The sequence below is a fragment of the Phasianus colchicus genome, chromosome 37, assembly GCF_987193195.1.
Source record: "Phasianus colchicus chromosome 37, bPhaCol1.hap1.1, whole genome shotgun sequence".
In the NCBI taxonomy this organism is placed as follows: domain Eukaryota; kingdom Metazoa; phylum Chordata; class Aves; order Galliformes; family Phasianidae; genus Phasianus; species Phasianus colchicus.
The window spans coordinates 2,917,435-2,935,013 of record NC_143472.1 but is presented as its reverse complement, the minus strand read 5'-3'; the positions used below and the strand labels follow the sequence as shown (position 1 = coordinate 2,935,013).

General features: G+C 58.3%; 4 protein-coding genes across 10 annotated transcripts; 2 read left to right on the top strand and 2 right to left on the bottom strand.

Annotated features, from left to right (window-relative positions):
- Positions 1 to 52: 52 nt before the first annotated feature.
- Positions 53 to 1,607, top strand: TRMT112 (tRNA methyltransferase activator subunit 11-2). Its single transcript, XM_031607112.2, has 4 exons — positions 53 to 311; positions 392 to 493; positions 948 to 1,040; positions 1,325 to 1,607. The coding sequence occupies exons 1-4, from the start codon at positions 231 to 233 to the stop codon at positions 1,424 to 1,426; spliced, it is 378 nt and encodes a 125-aa protein (XP_031462972.2). The 5' UTR covers positions 53 to 230; the 3' UTR covers positions 1,427 to 1,607.
- A 154-nt stretch (positions 1,608 to 1,761) lies between these two features.
- On the bottom strand, positions 1,762 to 10,619 carry BBS1 (Bardet-Biedl syndrome 1). Of its 6 annotated transcripts, none has more exons than XM_090129741.1 (17): positions 10,164 to 10,619; positions 9,663 to 9,730; positions 9,434 to 9,468; positions 8,722 to 9,051; positions 8,317 to 8,363; positions 7,944 to 7,982; positions 7,373 to 7,445; positions 6,891 to 7,019; positions 6,296 to 6,399; positions 5,629 to 5,743; positions 5,139 to 5,297; positions 4,208 to 4,277; positions 3,608 to 3,784; positions 3,033 to 3,160; positions 2,603 to 2,737; positions 2,261 to 2,344; positions 1,762 to 2,027 (listed from the first exon to the last, which is right to left on the bottom strand). In XM_090129741.1, the coding sequence occupies exons 1-17, from the start codon at positions 10,184 to 10,186 to the stop codon at positions 1,941 to 1,943; spliced, it is 1,803 nt and encodes a 600-aa protein (XP_089985867.1). In that variant the 5' UTR covers positions 10,187 to 10,619; the 3' UTR covers positions 1,762 to 1,940. The 6 variants fall into 6 exon arrangements, with proteins under 6 accessions (XP_089985867.1, XP_089985870.1, XP_089985868.1 ...); XM_090129744.1 differs by having other exon boundaries at positions 5,187 to 5,297; positions 8,722 to 8,787; positions 10,164 to 10,618; XM_090129742.1 differs by having other exon boundaries at positions 8,722 to 8,787; positions 10,164 to 10,617.
- A 785-nt stretch (positions 10,620 to 11,404) lies between these two features.
- On the bottom strand, positions 11,405 to 14,199 carry FAU (FAU ubiquitin like and ribosomal protein S30 fusion). 2 transcript variants are annotated; one of them, XM_090129749.1, is made up of 5 exons: positions 14,082 to 14,199; positions 12,233 to 12,320; positions 11,970 to 12,114; positions 11,822 to 11,877; positions 11,405 to 11,728 (listed from the first exon to the last, which is right to left on the bottom strand). In XM_090129749.1, the coding sequence occupies exons 2-5, from the start codon at positions 12,305 to 12,307 to the stop codon at positions 11,603 to 11,605; spliced, it is 402 nt and encodes a 133-aa protein (XP_089985875.1). In that variant the 5' UTR covers positions 12,308 to 12,320; positions 14,082 to 14,199; the 3' UTR covers positions 11,405 to 11,602. The 2 variants fall into 2 exon arrangements, with proteins under 2 accessions (XP_089985875.1, XP_089985876.1); XM_090129750.1 differs by having other exon boundaries at positions 13,970 to 14,089.
- A 10-nt stretch (positions 14,200 to 14,209) lies between these two features.
- MRPL49 (mitochondrial ribosomal protein L49) lies at positions 14,210 to 17,469 on the top strand. Its single transcript, XM_090129748.1, has 4 exons — positions 14,210 to 14,285; positions 15,114 to 15,264; positions 15,781 to 15,905; positions 16,970 to 17,469. The coding sequence occupies exons 1-4, from the start codon at positions 14,223 to 14,225 to the stop codon at positions 17,114 to 17,116; spliced, it is 486 nt and encodes a 161-aa protein (XP_089985874.1). The 5' UTR covers positions 14,210 to 14,222; the 3' UTR covers positions 17,117 to 17,469.
- The last annotated feature ends 110 nt before the right edge of the window (positions 17,470 to 17,579 follow it).

The window sequence follows — 17,579 nt, the reverse complement described above, 5'->3', positions numbered from 1 at the left end:
CGAATACGCAACTTCCTGTCAGATCAATTCACCCAATCCCTTCACTTCCGGTCAGGTGGACTCCCCCACTACCTCAATTCTGGTCCCGCTCTCTCTCCGAACTTCCCCACTTTCGGTCGGATTCATTTTTCACCTTCGCTCCCACCGGAAGCTCCTCACCAACCGGAAGCCCCACCGCACCGGAAGTTTCTAAGCGGAAGCTCCACCCCACAGGAAGCGGCAGTGCCGCCATGAAGCTCCTCACGCACAACCTCCTCACCTCCCACGTCCGCGGCCTGCAGCCCGGCGCCGGTTTTCCATTCCACATCCGGGTAACCCCAGCTCCCCCCCACCGCACCCCCTCTACATCAGCTCCCGGTAACGGCTTCCGGTCCCGCTTTCCTCCCCTCAGGCCTCGGAGGTTCGGGTCCGTTCCGTACCGTTCAACGCGGCCTTCGTGGCGCGGCTCCTGCCGAGGCTCCACTGGGAGGCGCTGCTGAGCGCGGCTGAGAGCGTGAGCGGGAATGGGGGCGGCAGGGGCTTTTGGGGCGGATTTGGGGCGGGTTTGGGGTTTTTTGGGGGGGATTTTTGGGTTTGGGGGCGTTTGGGGGGATTTGGGGCTTTTGGGGACACTTGATTTGTGGGATTTGGGGTCATTTGGGGGGGATTTGGGGCTTTTTGGGGGCTGTGTGGGGATTTTTGGGGGAGGGGAGCCCCCATTTGTGGGTTTTTTTTGCCCCCCCTTAAGTTCTGCACCCACTTAATTTATACCCTCCCTTAATTTACACCACCCCATAATTTATGCCCCCACCTAATTATTTCAACCCTCCAATAATTCATGCCCCCCCCTTAATTTATGCTCCCCCTCTTAATTATTTCCCCCCCGCATAGTTTATACTCCCTCCTTAACTTTTGCCCCCCCCGGTAAATTAATGCTCCCCTCCTCCATTAATTAATGCCCCCCCCAGGTCGGTCACCCCCCAGCTCTGCCCCCCCAGCCCCCCCCACCCGATGATGCTGAGGAGGAATTCTTGCTTCGGCTGCACCACGTCCTGCTGGAGGTAGGGGGAGGGGGGCCTTTTTGGGGTGAAAGAAGCAGCTTTTGGGGCTGGGAATGGAAATGTTTGTTATGGGGGGGGGGGGTTGATCCCCCAGTTTTAGGGTCCCCTCCATTGTTGCAGGTTGAGGTGGGGGAGGGCTTAACCTTCCCCCAGTTTTGAATCTAAAAACCCCAAATTTGAGTCTAACAACCGCAATTTGGGGTTAGAAATCCCTTTTATGGGGGGGGTGATCCTGCAATTTTGGGGTGACCCCCCCCTATTTTTGTGCCTCCCCATTGTTGCAGGTGGAGGTGATGGAGGGCGAACTGCAGTGCCCGGATTCGGGGCGACGTTTCCCCATCACAGGGGGGGTCCCCAATTTGCTCCTCCCTGATGGTGATGCGTAGGAGACCCCCCAGAACGGGACCTCCCTCATTGTGACCCCCCTGACTTCAGGATCCCCCATCTTCATTGAGACCCTCTACCCCAGAACAGAGCCCATCCCATATTGGGACCCCCCCCACTTCGGGACCCCCCCCAAAAATGTGTGATGCAGCAGAGGGGCACAATGAAGAGATGTGGGATGAATGCAGCCTTTGGGTCTTCTTTCTGGGTGCCCCACAGCAACCCACAGCACCCCATAAGGACCCACAGCACCCCATAGAGCCCCATAACGCCTCACAGAGCCCCATAACATCCCCATGGAGCCCCATACTGCCCCATAACACCCCACAGCACCCCATAGGGACCCGTAGCTCTTTATTTCTGGGGTGACAGAGATGGGTGACAGCGGTGACACAGTGATCGGGATACAGCTAACGGGTGATGGTGACACAGCGAATGGTGACACGACTAATTATATTCCCGTGCCGATTAATTAATTAATTAACGTGGTGCCGATTAATTAATTAACGCGGTGCCTCACGCCGTGCTCAGCTCCGCCCAGGGCCGCAGAGCGACCAGCAGCGACTGCAGCGCTGAGCCCCAGCCGCGGCGCAGCACCGAGACCTGCGGGACAGCGAGCAGCTGTGGGGCAGAGCTATGGGGCAGAGCTGCAGCTATGGGGCAGGGCTATGGGGTAGCGCTGTGGGGCAGCGCTGTGGGGTGGAGCCGCAGCTGTGGGCACAGTCACACGTCTTTGCGGTACAGCCCCCACCTATAGGGCAGCCCCTCCCCCATCTGTAGGGCAGCCCCCCCGCTTTTGGGTCTGCTCCACAGATCTATGGGGCAGCAGCACTGACCTGCAGATATGGGGGGGGGCTCCCCTTTTCCACTTCCATCCACGCCCCCACGGCGTAACGCAGCCCTGGAAGCAGCAGCGGCACCTGGAGGGGGGGGGGGGGGGAGAATTATTTGAGGTGGAGTACAGGGGGCGTAGGGGGTAAAACCCCCAAATTGGGGTTACGGGGGGCAGAGGGATTTAAGGGGGGGGGGTTAGGGTTCATGGAGTCATGAGGGCAGTGCAGGGAGGGGTTTGGGGGGGGGGGAATGTGACAGTGTGGGAGGGGTTTTTTGGGGGGGGGAACCCCCACATTGAGGTTATGGGGGGGTCCTTAAAGGGGGTGGGTCCCAGGGGCAGTTACCTGAATGACGGGGGGGTCCAGGCGGGGGGGGGGTGTCGGGCCGTGCAGCAGCAGCAGGAGGTCAGGAGTGGGGGGAGCCCCAACTGGGAGCAGCAGCTGAAGGGACAACCGGAGCCGCAGCCCCACACCGTGCACCTGGGGGGGGCAGGGGGGGGGTCACTGCACCCCATAGCACCTCACAGGACCCCATAACTGCCCCACAGTGCCCCATAACCCCCCCATAGCACCTTATGTTCCCCTTTCCCCCCATTTTTGGGTGCTCCTCCCCCACTTTGAAGTCCCGCCCCCAATTTTTAGGGTGCCCCCCCACTTTCCATGTCCCCCCAACCACATTTTAGGGGTGCAGCCCCCCAATACTGACATTTTCCCTTCCCCCAGCCCCATTTTTGGGGTGCTCCCCCCATATTAAGGGTCCCCCCCCCTCACCCACCGTAGCAGTGACTGTGAGCCCCAGGGGAGTCCCTCCATGCTGCCCCCTGCCCCCGATGGAGCTGGCGAGGCTCCGAGCAGCGCGGAGCCGCAGCCCCCACAGATCCTTCTGGAAACGTTCGTGCATCCCTGGGGGGGGCACAAAGTGGGTGGGGGGTCAAAGGGGGGGATCCCAATTATTATTTTGGGGGGGGGCATTCGCCTTCCCCCCCCCCTTTTCCCCTCAGAACGCCTTGAAATACACCCCCCATGTTCTTATGGAGTGCGTCGCCATATTGGACCCATTTTTGCCCTCCCCTCATATGTCGTCCCCCCCCAATGACCCCTCCGAATTTTGGGACCTCCCCCCAATAGGTATCCCCCCCATCTAAAGACCCCTGCTCCTATTTTGTGAACCCCCCCCAATTTGAGATCTCCTCCCCACCCCACCCCCCCGTTCAGCATCCATAGGTGCCTCTCCCAAGCCCTCCCCCATATTTACTGCCCCCCCACACACCATAGTTCCCCAATTTCAGTGCCACCCCCCCCCCCCATATTTTGGTCACACCCCCATTTTTGGTTGCTCCCCCTGCTCACATCTCCCATCCTCTCTCTCCCTCATTGCCTGATCCACGAAGGTTCGGCTGCGGGGGGGCAATGGGAGCGCCACCCCCCCTGCCCCCCCTGGTGTGGCATTCAAAGGGGGGGAGACCGCCGCTGCCCCCCCCCCCAATTCTGCTTTGCGCTTCAACATCCGCACCGCCACTGCCCCCCCTGTGGGAAAATGGCATCCATTGGGAGACCCCCCCCCAAAAAAAGGGGACCCCCCCCCCAAAATGGGTCCCACTCCAAAATAGAGAACATGCCCAAAAAAACACTGGTCCGCCCCCCCCCCAAATGCCCACCCCAAATTATAGGAACCTCCCCCCCCCCCACGTGGAATCCCTCCACAAATGGGACCCCCCCAAAAATGCCCCCCTCCCACACTTACAGGACCCCAAAGATGGCCCCCCCTACAGTTTAGGATCCCCCCCAAAATGGGACCCCCCCCCTCATTTTGGGACCCCCTCCCACCCAAATTTGAGATCCCTCCCAATTGTGCCTTCCCCATTTTTATCCCCACTCCCACCTCAATTCCCTCCCCCCAATTTAGGAGCACCCCCCCCAGTAAAAGTGCCCCCCTGTGCCCCCCCCCACCTCTGGTGGTGGCAATGAGGCTGTTGTCCTCCCTCCCATAGCGCCCGAAGCACAGCCCTGTCACCGGCTCCTTTTTTTTGGGGGGGGGGGGGGGGAAGACCATATCAGGGATCCCCCCAAATTAATGCCCCCCCCGCCCCCCCCAATTTAAGAACTCTCCTCTTAAAGGATCCCACCCAAAAAATTCCAACAGGACCCCCCCAGAACTCATCCCCCCAGAATGGGACCCCCCCCCCCCATAAGATCCCATCCCCCCCCAATTACTGCCCCCCTCCCCCCATTTTGGGCCCCCCCATAAATGCACCCCTCCCCTTATAAACTCCCTCCAAAAAAACCCCAAAGGACCCTTCCAGAACCTACAAGACCCCTCCCCAAATTGGAACCGCCCCCCATTTGCGAACCCCCCCCCCATTTGGGAACTCCCCCAAATTACTGTGCCCCCCCCCACTTTGAGACCCCTCCCCTTAAAGGCCCCCCCAAAAAAAACCACCAAAATCACAGGAACCCCCCAAAATGCCTCCCCCCCCCCCCCAGAACCCATAGATTCCCCCCCTTTGGGGGCTTTTCTATGGGGGTTCCCATTTTTCTATGGGGGGGGTCTCTATTATGGTTCTTTATGGGGGGCCTCATTAGGGTTCCCCATTAAAGTTCTCTATGGGATTGCCCATTTGGGTTCTTTATGGCAATTCCCCATTAGGGTTTCCCCTTGGGGTTCCCTGTGGGTTCCCTATTAGTGTTCTTTATGGGGTTCCTTATTAAGTTTCCCCATTAAGATTCCCTGTCAGATTCCCCATGCGGTTCCCTATAGGATTCCCCATGCGGTTCCTATAGGTTCCCATAGGCGCTCCGTATAGGATTCCCCATTAGGTTCCCCATGAGGTTCCCATGAGGTTCCTGTAGGTTCCCACCGCCGCTCCCCACGCCGCCCCACCTGCGCCCGCAGGACGCTCACGAGGCTCCGCCCGCAGTACAGCCGCACCTCGCCGTTCTGCAGCCCCAGCAGCGCCCCCTGCCGGCCGCGGCCCCGCAGCGCAGCCCGGCACAGCGACACGATGGGGGAGGGGGGGCGGAGCGACCACAGGCGGCGGCCCTATGGGGGGGGGGGGGGGTTGGGGGTTATTTAGGGTCAGCCCCATAATTTAGGGGGCTATGGGGGGAGTCAACCCTATAAGTGGGGGGGTTGGGGGGATTTGGGGTCAGCCCCATAATTTGGGGGCTGGATTGTTGGGGGATTTTGAAGTGTGGGTTTTCTGGGGGGAGGGAGCTCCATAATTTGGGGGTATTTGGGGGGGGGGGGGGGGGGGGGAGAAGCGACTATTTTTGCCGAATTTTGGCCTTTTTTATGGCATTTTGAAGGGATTTTTTCGTTACTATTATTTTGGGGGAGGGGGGAGGAGTTAATTTTTTGGGGGGGGTCCAACCTGTGGACTGAAGGCCATCAGCACCCCCTCTGTGCCTGCAGCCAACAGCAGCTCATCTTCATCCAGCAGCCCAAGGGGGGGGGACCCCAACGCTGCCAGCAGGCGGCACCGCGACCTGGGGGGGCAGAGGGGGCACAAAATTAACAAAATGACACCCTCCCCCCCCCCCCAAAAAAAATTCACCTCCCAGAAAGCAGATTTTTTTGGTCTTTTTGTGTGCCCCCCCCTCCTCCCATATCTTGTGTGTCCAAATGCCCCCCCCAACCCAACAACCCCCCCACCCCCCAGACTCCTCTGGACCCCCCCATAAAAAAAAAATTCTGGACCCCCCCAAAAAAAATCCCCAAATCCCATTAAAAACCCCAAACCCCAAATTCAATCCTTTCCTATACAGCCCACCCTCCATACAAAGCCCCCCCCACAAAAACGACCCCCCCCAAAACACCCCCATAAACTCTGCCCATAAAGACCCCCCCCCCCAATTAAAAAAAGCCAGGAATGGTGCCCCCCTCCAAAAGAAGCCCTCCCAATACAGAAATTGTCCTCCTAACCGCCCTACAAAAGAGAAACCCTATAAAAAATCCCCCCCCAATAAAAGCCCCCCCAGTATAAACTGCCCCCCCCAGTGAAGCCGCAATAAAGCCCCCCCCCCATGAAGCCCCCTCACCTGTGGATCCCATACAGGCTCCCATCCCTGCACGCCGCCGCCAATCGGAAGCGGCCGTCGCCCCCCCGCGGCACCACGAAGGCAGGGGGGGCAGGAACCCAACTCTGTATTGCGGGGGGGGGCACAGCGTTATTTCATATGGGGGGGGACGACCCAACCCTGGGGGGGGCACAGCACCATTATTTCCTATGGCGGGGGTACTGCAGGCTGGGGGGGGCAGTGTTGCATTGCTATTTATTGGGGGGGTGCAGTGTTATTGTGTGGGGGGAGCACAGCCCCATTGATGGCTGGGGCGGGGGAATCCCATTCCTTCTGGGGGGTGAGTCAGAATCCCATTCATTGGGGGGGGCGGAATCCAATTCATTATTCTCTGGGGGGGGGGTTGCCCTCTATTAATTGTAGGGGTGAGGGGGGGCACAACCCCATTCATTTTACTGTGGTTGGGGGGGAGCGGATTTGGTGTTTCCCCTTTATGGGATTGGGGGTATTTTGGGGGGGGGGAGGCGGATTTTGTGTAGGTTTTTTTGTGGGGGAGGGCATATTTTGGGGTGGAGGGAGTGTATTTTTTGGGGGGGGGGACGGGGGACGTCCTCACCTTACAGAGCACGGTGAAGGCATCAGGGTCGAGCACCAGGATGTCCCCCCCCTCAGTGCCCAACACCGGGCAGTCTGGGGTCCCATCCGGCCCCCCCCGCGGCAAAGCGCACAGACAGGTCAGCACTGACTGGGGGGGGAAATGGGGGGGGGTCACTATTTGGGGGTTCACTATAGGGGGGAGTCACTATAGGGATGGGGTCCAAAATTGGGGGGGAATATCCTTATGAAGTTGGGGGGGGTCCCTATGGGGTGCAGGGGGGTCCTTATGGGGTGGGGGAGGGAAATAGGGTGGGGGGGTGTCAGTACGGGGTTGGGGGGTCCTTATAGGGTAGGGGGGTTTCTATGAGGTGGTGAGGTCCCTATGAGCTGGGGGATTCAAATGGGCCCCCCCACTATGGGTGTCCAAATGGGGTGGGGGAGGTCCCTATGGGGTGGGGGTCACATGATGGGGTTTTTTTGGGGGGTGGGGGGGGCACCCACCTGGCGCTGCAGCGGTCGCCCTTTGTGGAGGGCCACGAAGGGGGGAACCTCAGGGGGGGGCAGCGTCAGCAGCCTGGGGGGGCACCGTGGGATCCCCAGAACCCATAGGAGCCCACCCTCATAATAACCCCCCCCCCCAATGATGGGACCTCCAGAATTTATAGGCCACCCCCCCACACACACACAAACACAAGGAGACACCCCCCCAAAATCCCACAGGACCCCCCCCCAAATCTCATAGGACCCCCTCCCAGAATCCCACAGGACCTCCCCAGGGACCCTCCCCCCCCCCCAGTAAAGATCCCCACTCCCATAGGGACCACCAGACTCCCCACCCCATAGTGACACCCCCACTGACCCCCCCCTTATATCCTATAGGAACCCCCCCCAAGGAGACCCCAGACCTATTGGGACCCCCTACACCCCATATGGACCCCTCCATAAAGACCTCCCTCCCCCATAACTGCTCCCTCCCCATAACCCCCCCTCCCATAATGGCCCCCCATTCTATAAAGATCCCCCCCACCCCATAAAGACCCCCCCCTATAAACTCCCATCCCCCCCAACTCACCACTGTGATCTTGGGGTCAGCGGCACCTCAGCCTTATCTCTGGGGGGGAAAGCTGTTAAGGACCCCCCCCCCCCAAAAAAAAAGTACACCCCCCACCTTTCAATCCCCCCATAGGAATTCCCCCCTCAATAGAACCCCAAAATAATAGGGACTCCCCCCTTCAAAAAGAGATCCTGCCCCCAAACCCAAAAGTTGATCCCCACTGCCCCCCCCCAAAAAAAGAAAGGACCCCCCTCAAAAAAATAGGGACCCCCAACCCCTCAAATCCAAAAATGTGAGCACCCCCCCCCAAAAAAAATAAGGACCCCACAAAAAAATAAGGACCCCCCCCTTAAAACCCCAACCAGTGCCCCCCCCCCAAAAAAAACCCCACCTGATGTCCTCCAACATCTCCTTGAGCATCAGCGGGTCCACTTCATCCTGGGGGGGGGAGCACTGAAAATACACATCTGCCCCCTCCCCCCTTCCCAATATGACCCCCCCCAACCATGAATACCCCCATATCACTGCTCCCCCCACCACCCCCCCATTTATTACCCCCATATTATTCCCCCCCCATTATTATTTCCCCCATATTATTTCCCCCCCACCCCCAATTATTACCCCATCACCGCCCCCCCATTTATTCCCCCCAATTATTCCCCCCCATTATTACCCACTACTCCCCCATATCAACCCCCCCTTTATTATCCCCCCATTATTCCCCCCATATTATTACCCCCCATATCACTCCCCCCCATTTATTACCCCCCACCCCCCATATTTATTCCCCCCCCACCTGTGCTGCCTGTGCCCACAGTTCAGCCTCGACCTCGTGGGGGGGCCCGGGGGGCGGCAATGCACACTTATAGAAGGGCCTCAGATTGCGGTAGACATAAAGTGCCCCCCCCGCAGCAACCACCAGCAGAGCCGGGGGTGGGGGGGCACCCCCTAAGGATGACCCCCCCCCGGTGGAAAATGAGCCCCCACCCCCAAAAGTGGGACCCCCATAAAACACCCCCAGAGCTGAGGGGGCTTCGGGGAGGGGGTGGCGCCGGGGGGGGCCCGAACCGCTCAGCACGGCCAGCTCTGGGCCCCCCCCCGCACCAAAAGGGATCCCCAGCACCAGCTTTTTTTGGGGGGGTGGGGGGGAGGAAAAGGAGAGAAAAAAAGCAGTGAAGGATTTAGGATGTGGGGGGTTGGGCTCCATGGCTCAACTCCCCCCCCTCCCAACCCTCCCACAACCCCTGCCCCCCCACAATCCCAACCCTTCTCCCCCCCAAAAAAGCCCCCAAATCCCCCCGATCCGCCCCCCTCCAAAATCCCATAACTCCACCAAGGCCCCCCAAACCCAAAGTGCCCCCCCAAAAAAATCCCCAAATACCCCTCACCTTAAAAAGAGCCCCCTCCCCCTAAAAAACCCAAACCCCAACACCCCCCCCCCCAAAAAAAACAACACAACCACCCCCCCCAATCCAAAAATCAGCCCACAGCCCCAAATGGCCCCAAACCTTGTGGTCCCCATCGCCATGAAGGTCCGCCAGCGCTGCGGGACAAACATGGGGTCATATGGGGTCACATGGGGGTATGGGGTCATATGGGGTGTTATGAGGGGTATGGGGTGCTGTGGACCACTATGGGGTGATTACGGGACTCTTATGGGGCACTTATGGGGCGTTCCCCCCGGACCTCACAACTCCGCCCCACAACCAACTTTTTCCCGTCGTGCCCCGCGCTCACCCATACACGTGCTGAACGTGCGCAGCCCGGACATGACGTCATCATGCGCCGCCAGCCACAGGGAGGAACTGAAGGAGGGGGAGGGAACCAAAAATGTCGCACCCGCAGAGGGCGGGGCAACGCCGCCAACAGGGCACCGCGGGGCGGCGTTAAAAACGTCACAGGGCGCGGGGGGGGGGGAAGCAGAAGACCGGAAATGGAGAAGACCGGAAATAGGTCCATCCTAGCGCAGCGGTCCGTCGCTTTCACTGTTGCCCCCTCATTGGTTCCCATCTCTTCGGTCCCCCCCGTGTTTACACCCTTTCCCATTGGTTCCACCTCACCCGTTCCTCTCTCCCTCCCATTCCTCTCCCCATCCCATAATACCCTCCCTTTTAGGCTCCTCCCCCCATTCGCCCCCATCATATCGTTCCCCTCCCACCACCCCTTCACACTGTGGCCCTCCCCCTCCATCGGACCCCTCTTTCTTCCAACCCCGCCCCCCCCACCCTCCCCTCGAACCTCTCCTCCTCCAACACCGCCATCTTTGGTTGCCGTAGCGACGCGACCGGAAGTGAGCCCGGAAGTGGCGTCCGCCTCTGCCGGTTGCTTAGCAACCGTGAGGCCTAGCGACGGGGAAAGGCCTTCGAAGGGGGGTGGGGATCCAGAGGGTAAGCAAAGGGATTTGCGAAGGAACTATGGGGTTCCGAGGGGGCTCAATGGGGTCATGGGGGGGGAGGGGGTCCTTGTGTCAGCTATAGGGAATTGGGGGGGGCTGGGGGGTTTCTTAGGAGACCCTGGGGGGACGAGGGGGGAGGTTAGGGAATCTGAAGGGTTCTATGGGGCTCTGGGGGGCTGTATGAGAGTTCTAAAGGGTTCTGGAGGGGGTCCTAAAGGCCTTCGGAGGTCTCGGAGAGCTCCTGAGGAAGTTCCGAAGCTTCGGAACTCTTCGGCAAGTTCCGGCGTTGAGCTCGGGTACTTCCGGCGCCGCTCGGGCACTTCCTGCAACGCTCGGCTCTCTCCGCCCCTACAACGGCTGCTGTGCTCGGGTATCTCCGGCAGCGCTCGGGTGTTTCCGTCTCTCTCTCAACCTGGTAAGACTCCAGGTTCGGAAAATCACGATTTTTAAACTTTTCCGATTAAAAACTGTGCTGAAAAAGGCGAATTTGGAGGCAGAAATAGGGCTGCGTGGCCTCGAAATGAGAACCTGAGTGGAAAAATGAGGGTTTTGGACCAAGAAATGAGGATCTGAGCCCTCAACATTGGGCTCCGAATGCTGAAAATCCGGGGGGTTTGGACCCAGAAGAGATTTTTAAGTACAAAATGGAGCACTGGGCCCCAAAATAGGGATGGTGAGAACACTTGCCACCAAAACCTCAAAAACACCCAAACTGTGCCAGAATGGGGTCAGTTTATTGCCTTCAGGAGTTGGTATGAGGATAGTTAGAGAGGTTCTAGGTCCTCCAATGGTGTTCTGGGCCAAAAAATATGGATTTGGGTTAAAAACTGACACTTTGGACCCCAAAATAATGACCCACACCCCCAAAGATCCCCAAAAAACTCATGAACACCCCAGTTCTGCCAAGATGGGATCTATGTGTTGCCTTCAGGACTCGCATTAACACTCTTTGAGAGGGTCTTAATCCTCCAACAGTGTTCTGAGCCAAAAAAATACAGATTTGGGATAAAAATGGATGCTTTGGACCTTAAAATGAAAACCCACAACCCCCAAAGATCCCCAAAAAACCTCAAAAACACCCAAATTCTGCCAGGATGGGTCAAATTTATTGCCGCTAGGACTCCCTGTTAAGTCCCTTCCAAAGGTTCTAGGTCCTCCAACGATGTTCTGTGCCAAATCCCACGGGTTTGGGTTAAAAACTGAAGCTTTCCACCTCCCAACCTGTTGACAAACCCCCCCAAAGACACCCCAGATTTGCCAGCAGGGGCTCCATTTATTGCCTTTAGGAGTTGGCGTTGGGGCCCTTCTTCTTGCCAAAGGTGGGCACCACATTGACGAAGCGCCGGTTGTACTGCATGCGCCGCTTGGCACGGCCCGTCTTCTTCTTCTTCTTCTCCTGTTTGGCCACCTGGGGGAGGGGGTGGGGTTTTTTTTTGGGGGGGGGGGTTAGTGGGGCACTCCTATGCCCCCCCATCCCCCCAAAAGATCCCACAATGCTCACCTTTGGGGTTTGCCCCCTCACTTTGCCAGCACGGGCAAGCGAGCCGTGAACTTTACCTAAACACAAACGATGAAGCGTTGAGATGACCCTGCTCGTTAAGTTAATTAAGATGCCCCACTAACGAGCCCCCCCCCATCCCCATACGTACCCCCCAGCAGCCGGGCAGCCACTTCCAGAGTAGAGAATTCGGGAACACCGCTGCGTTCCAGCACAGCTCCATCCTCCAATGGGCTCCCACCAAAGAGCAGCACCTGGTCCTCCGGAGCGATGGATTCCAGCGCCGCGATCCGCTCCTAAATTTGGGGGGGGAAGGGGGAGGAAAGAAGAATTTTGGGGGGACACCCCATAGATTTTGGGGGTCAGGACCTCCTCCATACGTTGCCCTCTCCCCACTTTTCTGAGGGGTCTCACCTTGATTTGGGCGACGGTCTCAGAGGAGGAGACCTCGATGGTGTGGAGGGTTTGGGCGCGGACGAAGAGCTGCATGGTGGGAAGGGGGCTGTGGGGAAGAGGGGGAGGGGAAGTGGGTTATGGGACCCCACCCCAAATTGAGAGGGAATCCCGGAAGAGAAGAGAGAGCCCAAAATAATGGGAAAATTGTAAATAAGAAGAAATATTGCCACCCCCTCCCCCCAAAAATGAAGGTAGGAGCAAGGAGCTGCATTGGGCTCCATTCACTCTCTCCCAATGCTCTGTTAAGACCCCCATGGGGTCCCCCAGATTCCTCACAGACTCCCATGGGATGCCCCCAAACCTTCACAGACCTATATGGGGTCCCCAAAAGCCTCACAGACCCCCACAAATCTTCCCCAAGCCCCCCAGACCCCCATGGCATCCCCAAAAGCCCCACAGACTCCCCCAAAGTCCCACAGACCCCTCCCCCAACCCCCGCAAACCCCTAGGAAACCACCAAAAGTCCCAAAGACCCCTCCAGAGATCCCCAAAAGTCCCATAAACCCATCCCCAAATTCCCTCCAACCCCTCACAGACCCCCCCCAAATCCTCACAGAGCACCCCCGGATTCCCACAGAGCACTCAAAAATCCCAAAGACCCCTCCAGAGACCCCCTAAAAGTCCCACAGATCCCTCCCCAAGCCCCCTGGACTGTTATGGAGTCCCATAAAGCCCCACAGACCCCCCCCAAAACCTCACAGAGCCCCCCCTTAGTGTCCCCCAAACACCTCAATTTTCCCTGCCCCCCCAACCTTCCACAAGGCCTCAAAGACCCCACCCTCAAAACCTTACAGACCCATATGGGGCCCCCGAAACCCCTTTAATATCCCCTAAATCCCTCACAGACCTCTTTCAAATCCCCTAAAAAACTCTTCTGGACTTTTTTCCCTTCTGTGGTGATTTTTTTTGCCCCCTCAATTTCTGTTTTAAAGGGACTTCAGCCCAGGGGGCAAAGGGTGCTGACACAGAGCCGCCATGACAGCTGGGGGGGGAGGGGCTTCCCATCTGTGAGTTGACACCCCCCAAACCCCAATTTCCCTCCCCAGAACCTCTAAAGCCCCCAAAAGGGAACCCCAAATCCTTACAGACCCCCCCAGAGTCCACACAAATGCCTTTTGGACCCCTCCCAACCACTCCCCAAAGCCTCAGAGTCCCCTAAGACCCCACCTCTCCCACTACCCCAATCCTCACAAAGTCCCCTAAGACCCTCCAAACCCCTCCCAAATGCCTTTCGGACCCTCACAAAATCCTCCCAAAGCTCTTACAATCCCCCTCAAAGCCTCACAGACCCCCCAGGACCCCTCCAGATGCCTTTCCGGCCCCCCGAAGCTCCCCCAAAAGCCACAGAATACAACACACAATACTTTTTAAGAATACAAAGAGACCCCTAAGGATCCCCCAAACCCCACTAATGGCCCCCCGAGGTTTTGAAGACACCCCCCCCCCCGCAAAGCCTCACAGGGCCATCCGGAGCCCCACAGACGCCTGAGCCCCCAGCGCCCCCCTCTGGAGCCCAAAAGCCTCACGGCCCCTCCTAAAGTGCCCCAACTACCCCTTAAATCACCCTAACCCCCCACGTCCCTTCCAAAGGCCCCACGAGCCCCACAGCCCCCTCAGAAGGCCCCTAGCAGGCGCACGGCTCCTTTAAACCCCTCGGAAGCGCCGCAAACGCCTCCCCTCCAATAAAAAAAACACCTTTAAGGCTTCACAAGCCGTCCTCGAGGCTCCCCCCGCCTTTCCTGGGCGCCTTTAGCCCCCAAACCCCACAGAAATACCCCAAAAGGCGCCCGCAGGGCCGCAGCCGCACCTCAACGCTTCCTCACAGAACGCAGCGCGCGGCCGAAGAGGGCGGTGCTGTGCATGCGCCGGGCGTGCGCGGTGACGTACGGCGTGCGTGCTGACGTACAGCGTGCGTGCGTGCTGACGTGAGGGGAGAAGGAGAAGCAAAATGGCGGCGCTGAGGAGGAGGCTGTGGGAGCTTGGGCGGGCGTTGTGGGCTCGTGGGGTGCAGGTACTGCGGGGGGGCTAGGAGGGGGAGCTGGGGCAAATTTGGGAGGTTCTGAAGGGAGGGAGGAGGGAAAGTGGGATTTATGGGGGATCCTGAGGGGGGAAATGGGGGTTCTGAGGGGAGGGGGCGGGCTAGGAGGGTCCTGAGGGGATTGGGGGGGGGGGGGGGCAGTGGGAGTTCTGAGGGGATGGGGGTCATTTGAGAGGTCCTGATGGGGGTTCTGTGGGGGTGAGGGGGGATTTGGGAGGGTCTTGAGTGAAAAAAATGGGGGTCCTGGGTGGATTTGGGGGTCTTGAAGGGGCAAAAGGGAGTTCTGTGGGGATGGGGGGGGTTGGGGAGGGTCTTGAGGGGATTTGGGGGGGAAGAGGGGATTTGGGGAGGGGGGATCTTGGGGGGTCCATGGGAGGTGAATTGGGGGGTGGATGAAGTAGGGCTTGGGAGGGGGGGGATTTTGGGGAGGATCTCTGGTGGGAGGGAGGCGGGGTTTTGGGGCGGCCAGGAAGGATTCGTTTGGAGGGGTTGTGGAAGGGGAGGCTTGGAGGGGAGGGGGGGGCTGGGGGAGAAGAAGTGGGTTTTGGGGGGGGTTCATGGTTGGGGGGTGTGTTATTCACGGGGGGGGGATATGGGAGCAGGGGGGGCCATGGAGGGGTGAATTTTGGGGGGGAATTCCATGGGGGATGATGATTGGGGAGAGTTTCATAGTGGGGGTCAATTGGGGGGGATGGGATTTTGGGGGGGAGTCATTGGGGGAGACGTCAATTTCTGGGTTGGGGGGATCTGGTTGATATCATCCCCCCCCCGTTGATGCCCTCTTTGTTTCTTTCTTGCCAGACCCCCCCCCAAGACCCCCCCCCATACCCTGCTGTGGTGGAATCCACAGAGGAGTTCCATTTTGTGGAGCGGCTGGTGCCCCCTGCCTGTGTCCCTCCCCCACCCCAGCACCCCTCCTACCCCACGCCGTCAGGGTGGACCCCCCCACAAGGTAATTAATTAATGAACTCATCAATCAACTAATAACGCTCCCTGCAGTTCCTCCCCCTCTTGCTGCTGTCCTGCGTGGAGCACTCCCAAGTCAATGCTTTTTTTCCCCAAAATGGGGTTAATATAATGGAAGGGATGTTATTAATAAAGAGGGGGGTGGGTTAATTAGGATAATTAATTAGTTAATTAATGCCCTTCCCCTGCTGTGCATTCCCCCCCCCCCGTGCTGCCATACTGGGTGAAGCACTTCCAAATAAGCACATTTTTTCCCCTCCGGAATGGGGTTAATCTGGGGTAAGGGGGTATTATTAATGAGGAGAAGGAGAAATAATTAGGGCAATTGATTAATTAGTTAATTATTTTGCCCCTCCCATCGTGGTATGACATGGGGTACTCCTAAATCAACTCCTTTCCCCCGAAATGGGGTTAATATGGGGGAAAGGAGGAATATTGTTAATAAGGGAGGGTTTAATTAGAGTAATTAATGAATTAATGACTAATTAGCGACCCCCCGCAGTGCCCCCCCCCTCCCTGCCGTACCACGTGGGCCGCTCCCGCATGCACAACCTGCCCCTGTACCGCAGGGTGACCAAGGGGAGCCGCCGCATCACCGAGCTGCGCCACATCCGAGGGGACATTTGGGTGAGAAAGGGGTGAAATTGGGCAGATGTGGGTGGGAATCATGGGACCACGGAACGGCCAGGGCTGGAAGGGACCTCGAGGATGATGGATCTCCAACCCCCCACCACATGCAGGGCCACCAACCTCCACATTTCACACCAGCCCAGGCTGCCCAGGACCCCACCAACCTGGCCTTGAACACCTCCAGGGCTGGACGGGGCATCCACAGCCTCTGGGCAGCTGTTCCAGCACCTCACCACTCTCACAGCAAACAACTTCCCCCTGACATCCAACCCCAGTCTGTCCTTCCTCAACTTCAAGCCATTTTCCCTTGTCTTGCTGTTATCTCCCCTTTCCAAGAGCTGACTCCCCTCGTTTGTAGGCTCTCTTTGGGCACTGAAAGGCTGCAGTGAGCTCACCCTGCAGCCTTCTCATCTCCAGGCTGAACAAGCCCAGCTCCCCCAGCCTGTCTTTACAGAGGAGCTGCTGCAGCCCCTGATCATCTTTGTGGCTCCTCTGGATCCCCTCCAGCAGCTCCCTGTCTGTCTTGTACTGGGACCCCCAGCCCTGGACGCAGTGCTGCAGCTGTGGCCTCACAAGAGCAGAGCAGAGAGGGACAATCACCTCCCTGTCCCTGCTGGCCACCCCTCTGCTGATGCAGCCCAGGCTCCCATTTGCTTTCCCAGCTGTAATCACACACTGCAGCCCCACGCTCAGCTTTTCACCCCCCAGAACCCCCCCAGGTCCTTCTCTGCAGGGCTGCTCTCAAGGTCTGCTCCCTCCAGTCGGTATCGATGCCTGGCATTCCTCCATCCCAAGTGCCAAACTCTGCACTTTGCTGTGTTGACCCTCATTAGATTCACTCACCTTTGCAGCCTGTTGAGGTCCCTCTGAATGGCATCCCTTCCTTCCACCAGCACCGCTCAGCTTGGTGCCATCAGCAAATTTGCTGAAGGTGCCCTCAAAAAAATAGGGGTTTGGGGGCTTTTTGGGGTGTAAATGGAGAATTTGGGAGGGGGGGGTGAGTGGGTGGAGGAGAAAAATGGGTAGTTTGGGTTCATTTTGGGGTGTTTTTGGCATTGCAGGCACTGGAGAAGGAACTGAGGGAATTTGTGGGGCAGCGTGTGGGGAAGGAGCCGCTGACCCAGGTGAATGAGGTGACTGGAACGCTGCGCCTCAAAGGGCACGTGGACAGCGAGGTGCGAGCGTGGCTGCTGCTCAAGGGGTTCTGATGGCCTCCAGTGAACGCGGGGGGGGGGCAAAATGAACCTGGGGGGCATCAAAATGCACCTGGAGGGCAACAAATTGACCCCAGAAGGCCCTGAAATGCACCTGGAGGGCACCAGAACAAACCTGGGGGGCATCAAAATGTCCCCAGGGGCACTGAAATGCATCTGGAAGGCACCAAAATGTCTCTGGGGGCAACAAAATGCCCCCAATGGACCCCAAGATTCAGTCGAAGGGCCCAGAATGCCCCAGAGGGCCCCCAAAATACACCTAGGGGACCCCAAAATTACCCCAGGGGGGAAAATGGGACAACCCCTCTGTGTGATGGGTGACGAAATGGAATAAAAGGTGTTGAGGAGTGGTGTGTGGTGTTGGAAGTAGGGTGGGAAATGGGGCTGGGGGACAGAATGGGGTCAAAGTGGGGTCTGGGGGTACAGAAGGGGGCAAATGTGAGGTCTGTAGGGTTGA

Coding starts and splice junctions, on each gene's coding strand:
- BBS1 (XM_090129741.1), bottom strand. CDS start 10,186: ATGGCGGTGTTGGAGGAGGAGAG. Junction 9,469..9,662: donor CACGTTCAGCACGTGTATGG/GTGAGCGCGGGG, acceptor TTTGTCCCGCAG/CGCTGGCGGACCTTCATGGC. Junction 2,345..2,602: donor TGGACCCCCCCGTCATTCAG/GTAACTGCCCCT, acceptor CCCCCCCTCCAG/GTGCCGCTGCTGCTTCCAGG.
- FAU (XM_090129749.1), bottom strand. CDS start 12,307: ATGCAGCTCTTCGTCCGCGCCCAAACCCTCCACACCATCGAGGTCTCC. Junction 12,115..12,232: donor AGACCGTCGCCCAAATCAAG/GTGAGACCCCTC, acceptor CCCCAAATTTAG/GAGCGGATCGCGGCGCTGGA. Junction 11,729..11,821: donor TGAGGGGGCAAACCCCAAAG/GTGAGCATTGTG, acceptor CCCCTCCCCCAG/GTGGCCAAACAGGAGAAGAA.
- TRMT112 (XM_031607112.2), top strand. CDS start 231: ATGAAGCTCCTCACGCACAACCTCCTCACCTCCCACGTCCGCGGCCTG. Junction 312..391: donor GTTTTCCATTCCACATCCGG/GTAACCCCAGCT, acceptor TCCTCCCCTCAG/GCCTCGGAGGTTCGGGTCCG. Junction 1,041..1,324: donor TGCACCACGTCCTGCTGGAG/GTAGGGGGAGGG, acceptor CCATTGTTGCAG/GTGGAGGTGATGGAGGGCGA.
- MRPL49 (XM_090129748.1), top strand. CDS start 14,223: ATGGCGGCGCTGAGGAGGAGGCTGTGGGAGCTTGGGCGGGCGTTGTGG. Junction 14,286..15,113: donor TGTGGGCTCGTGGGGTGCAG/GTACTGCGGGGG, acceptor CTTTCTTGCCAG/ACCCCCCCCCAAGACCCCCC. Junction 15,906..16,969: donor ACATCCGAGGGGACATTTGG/GTGAGAAAGGGG, acceptor TTGGCATTGCAG/GCACTGGAGAAGGAACTGAG.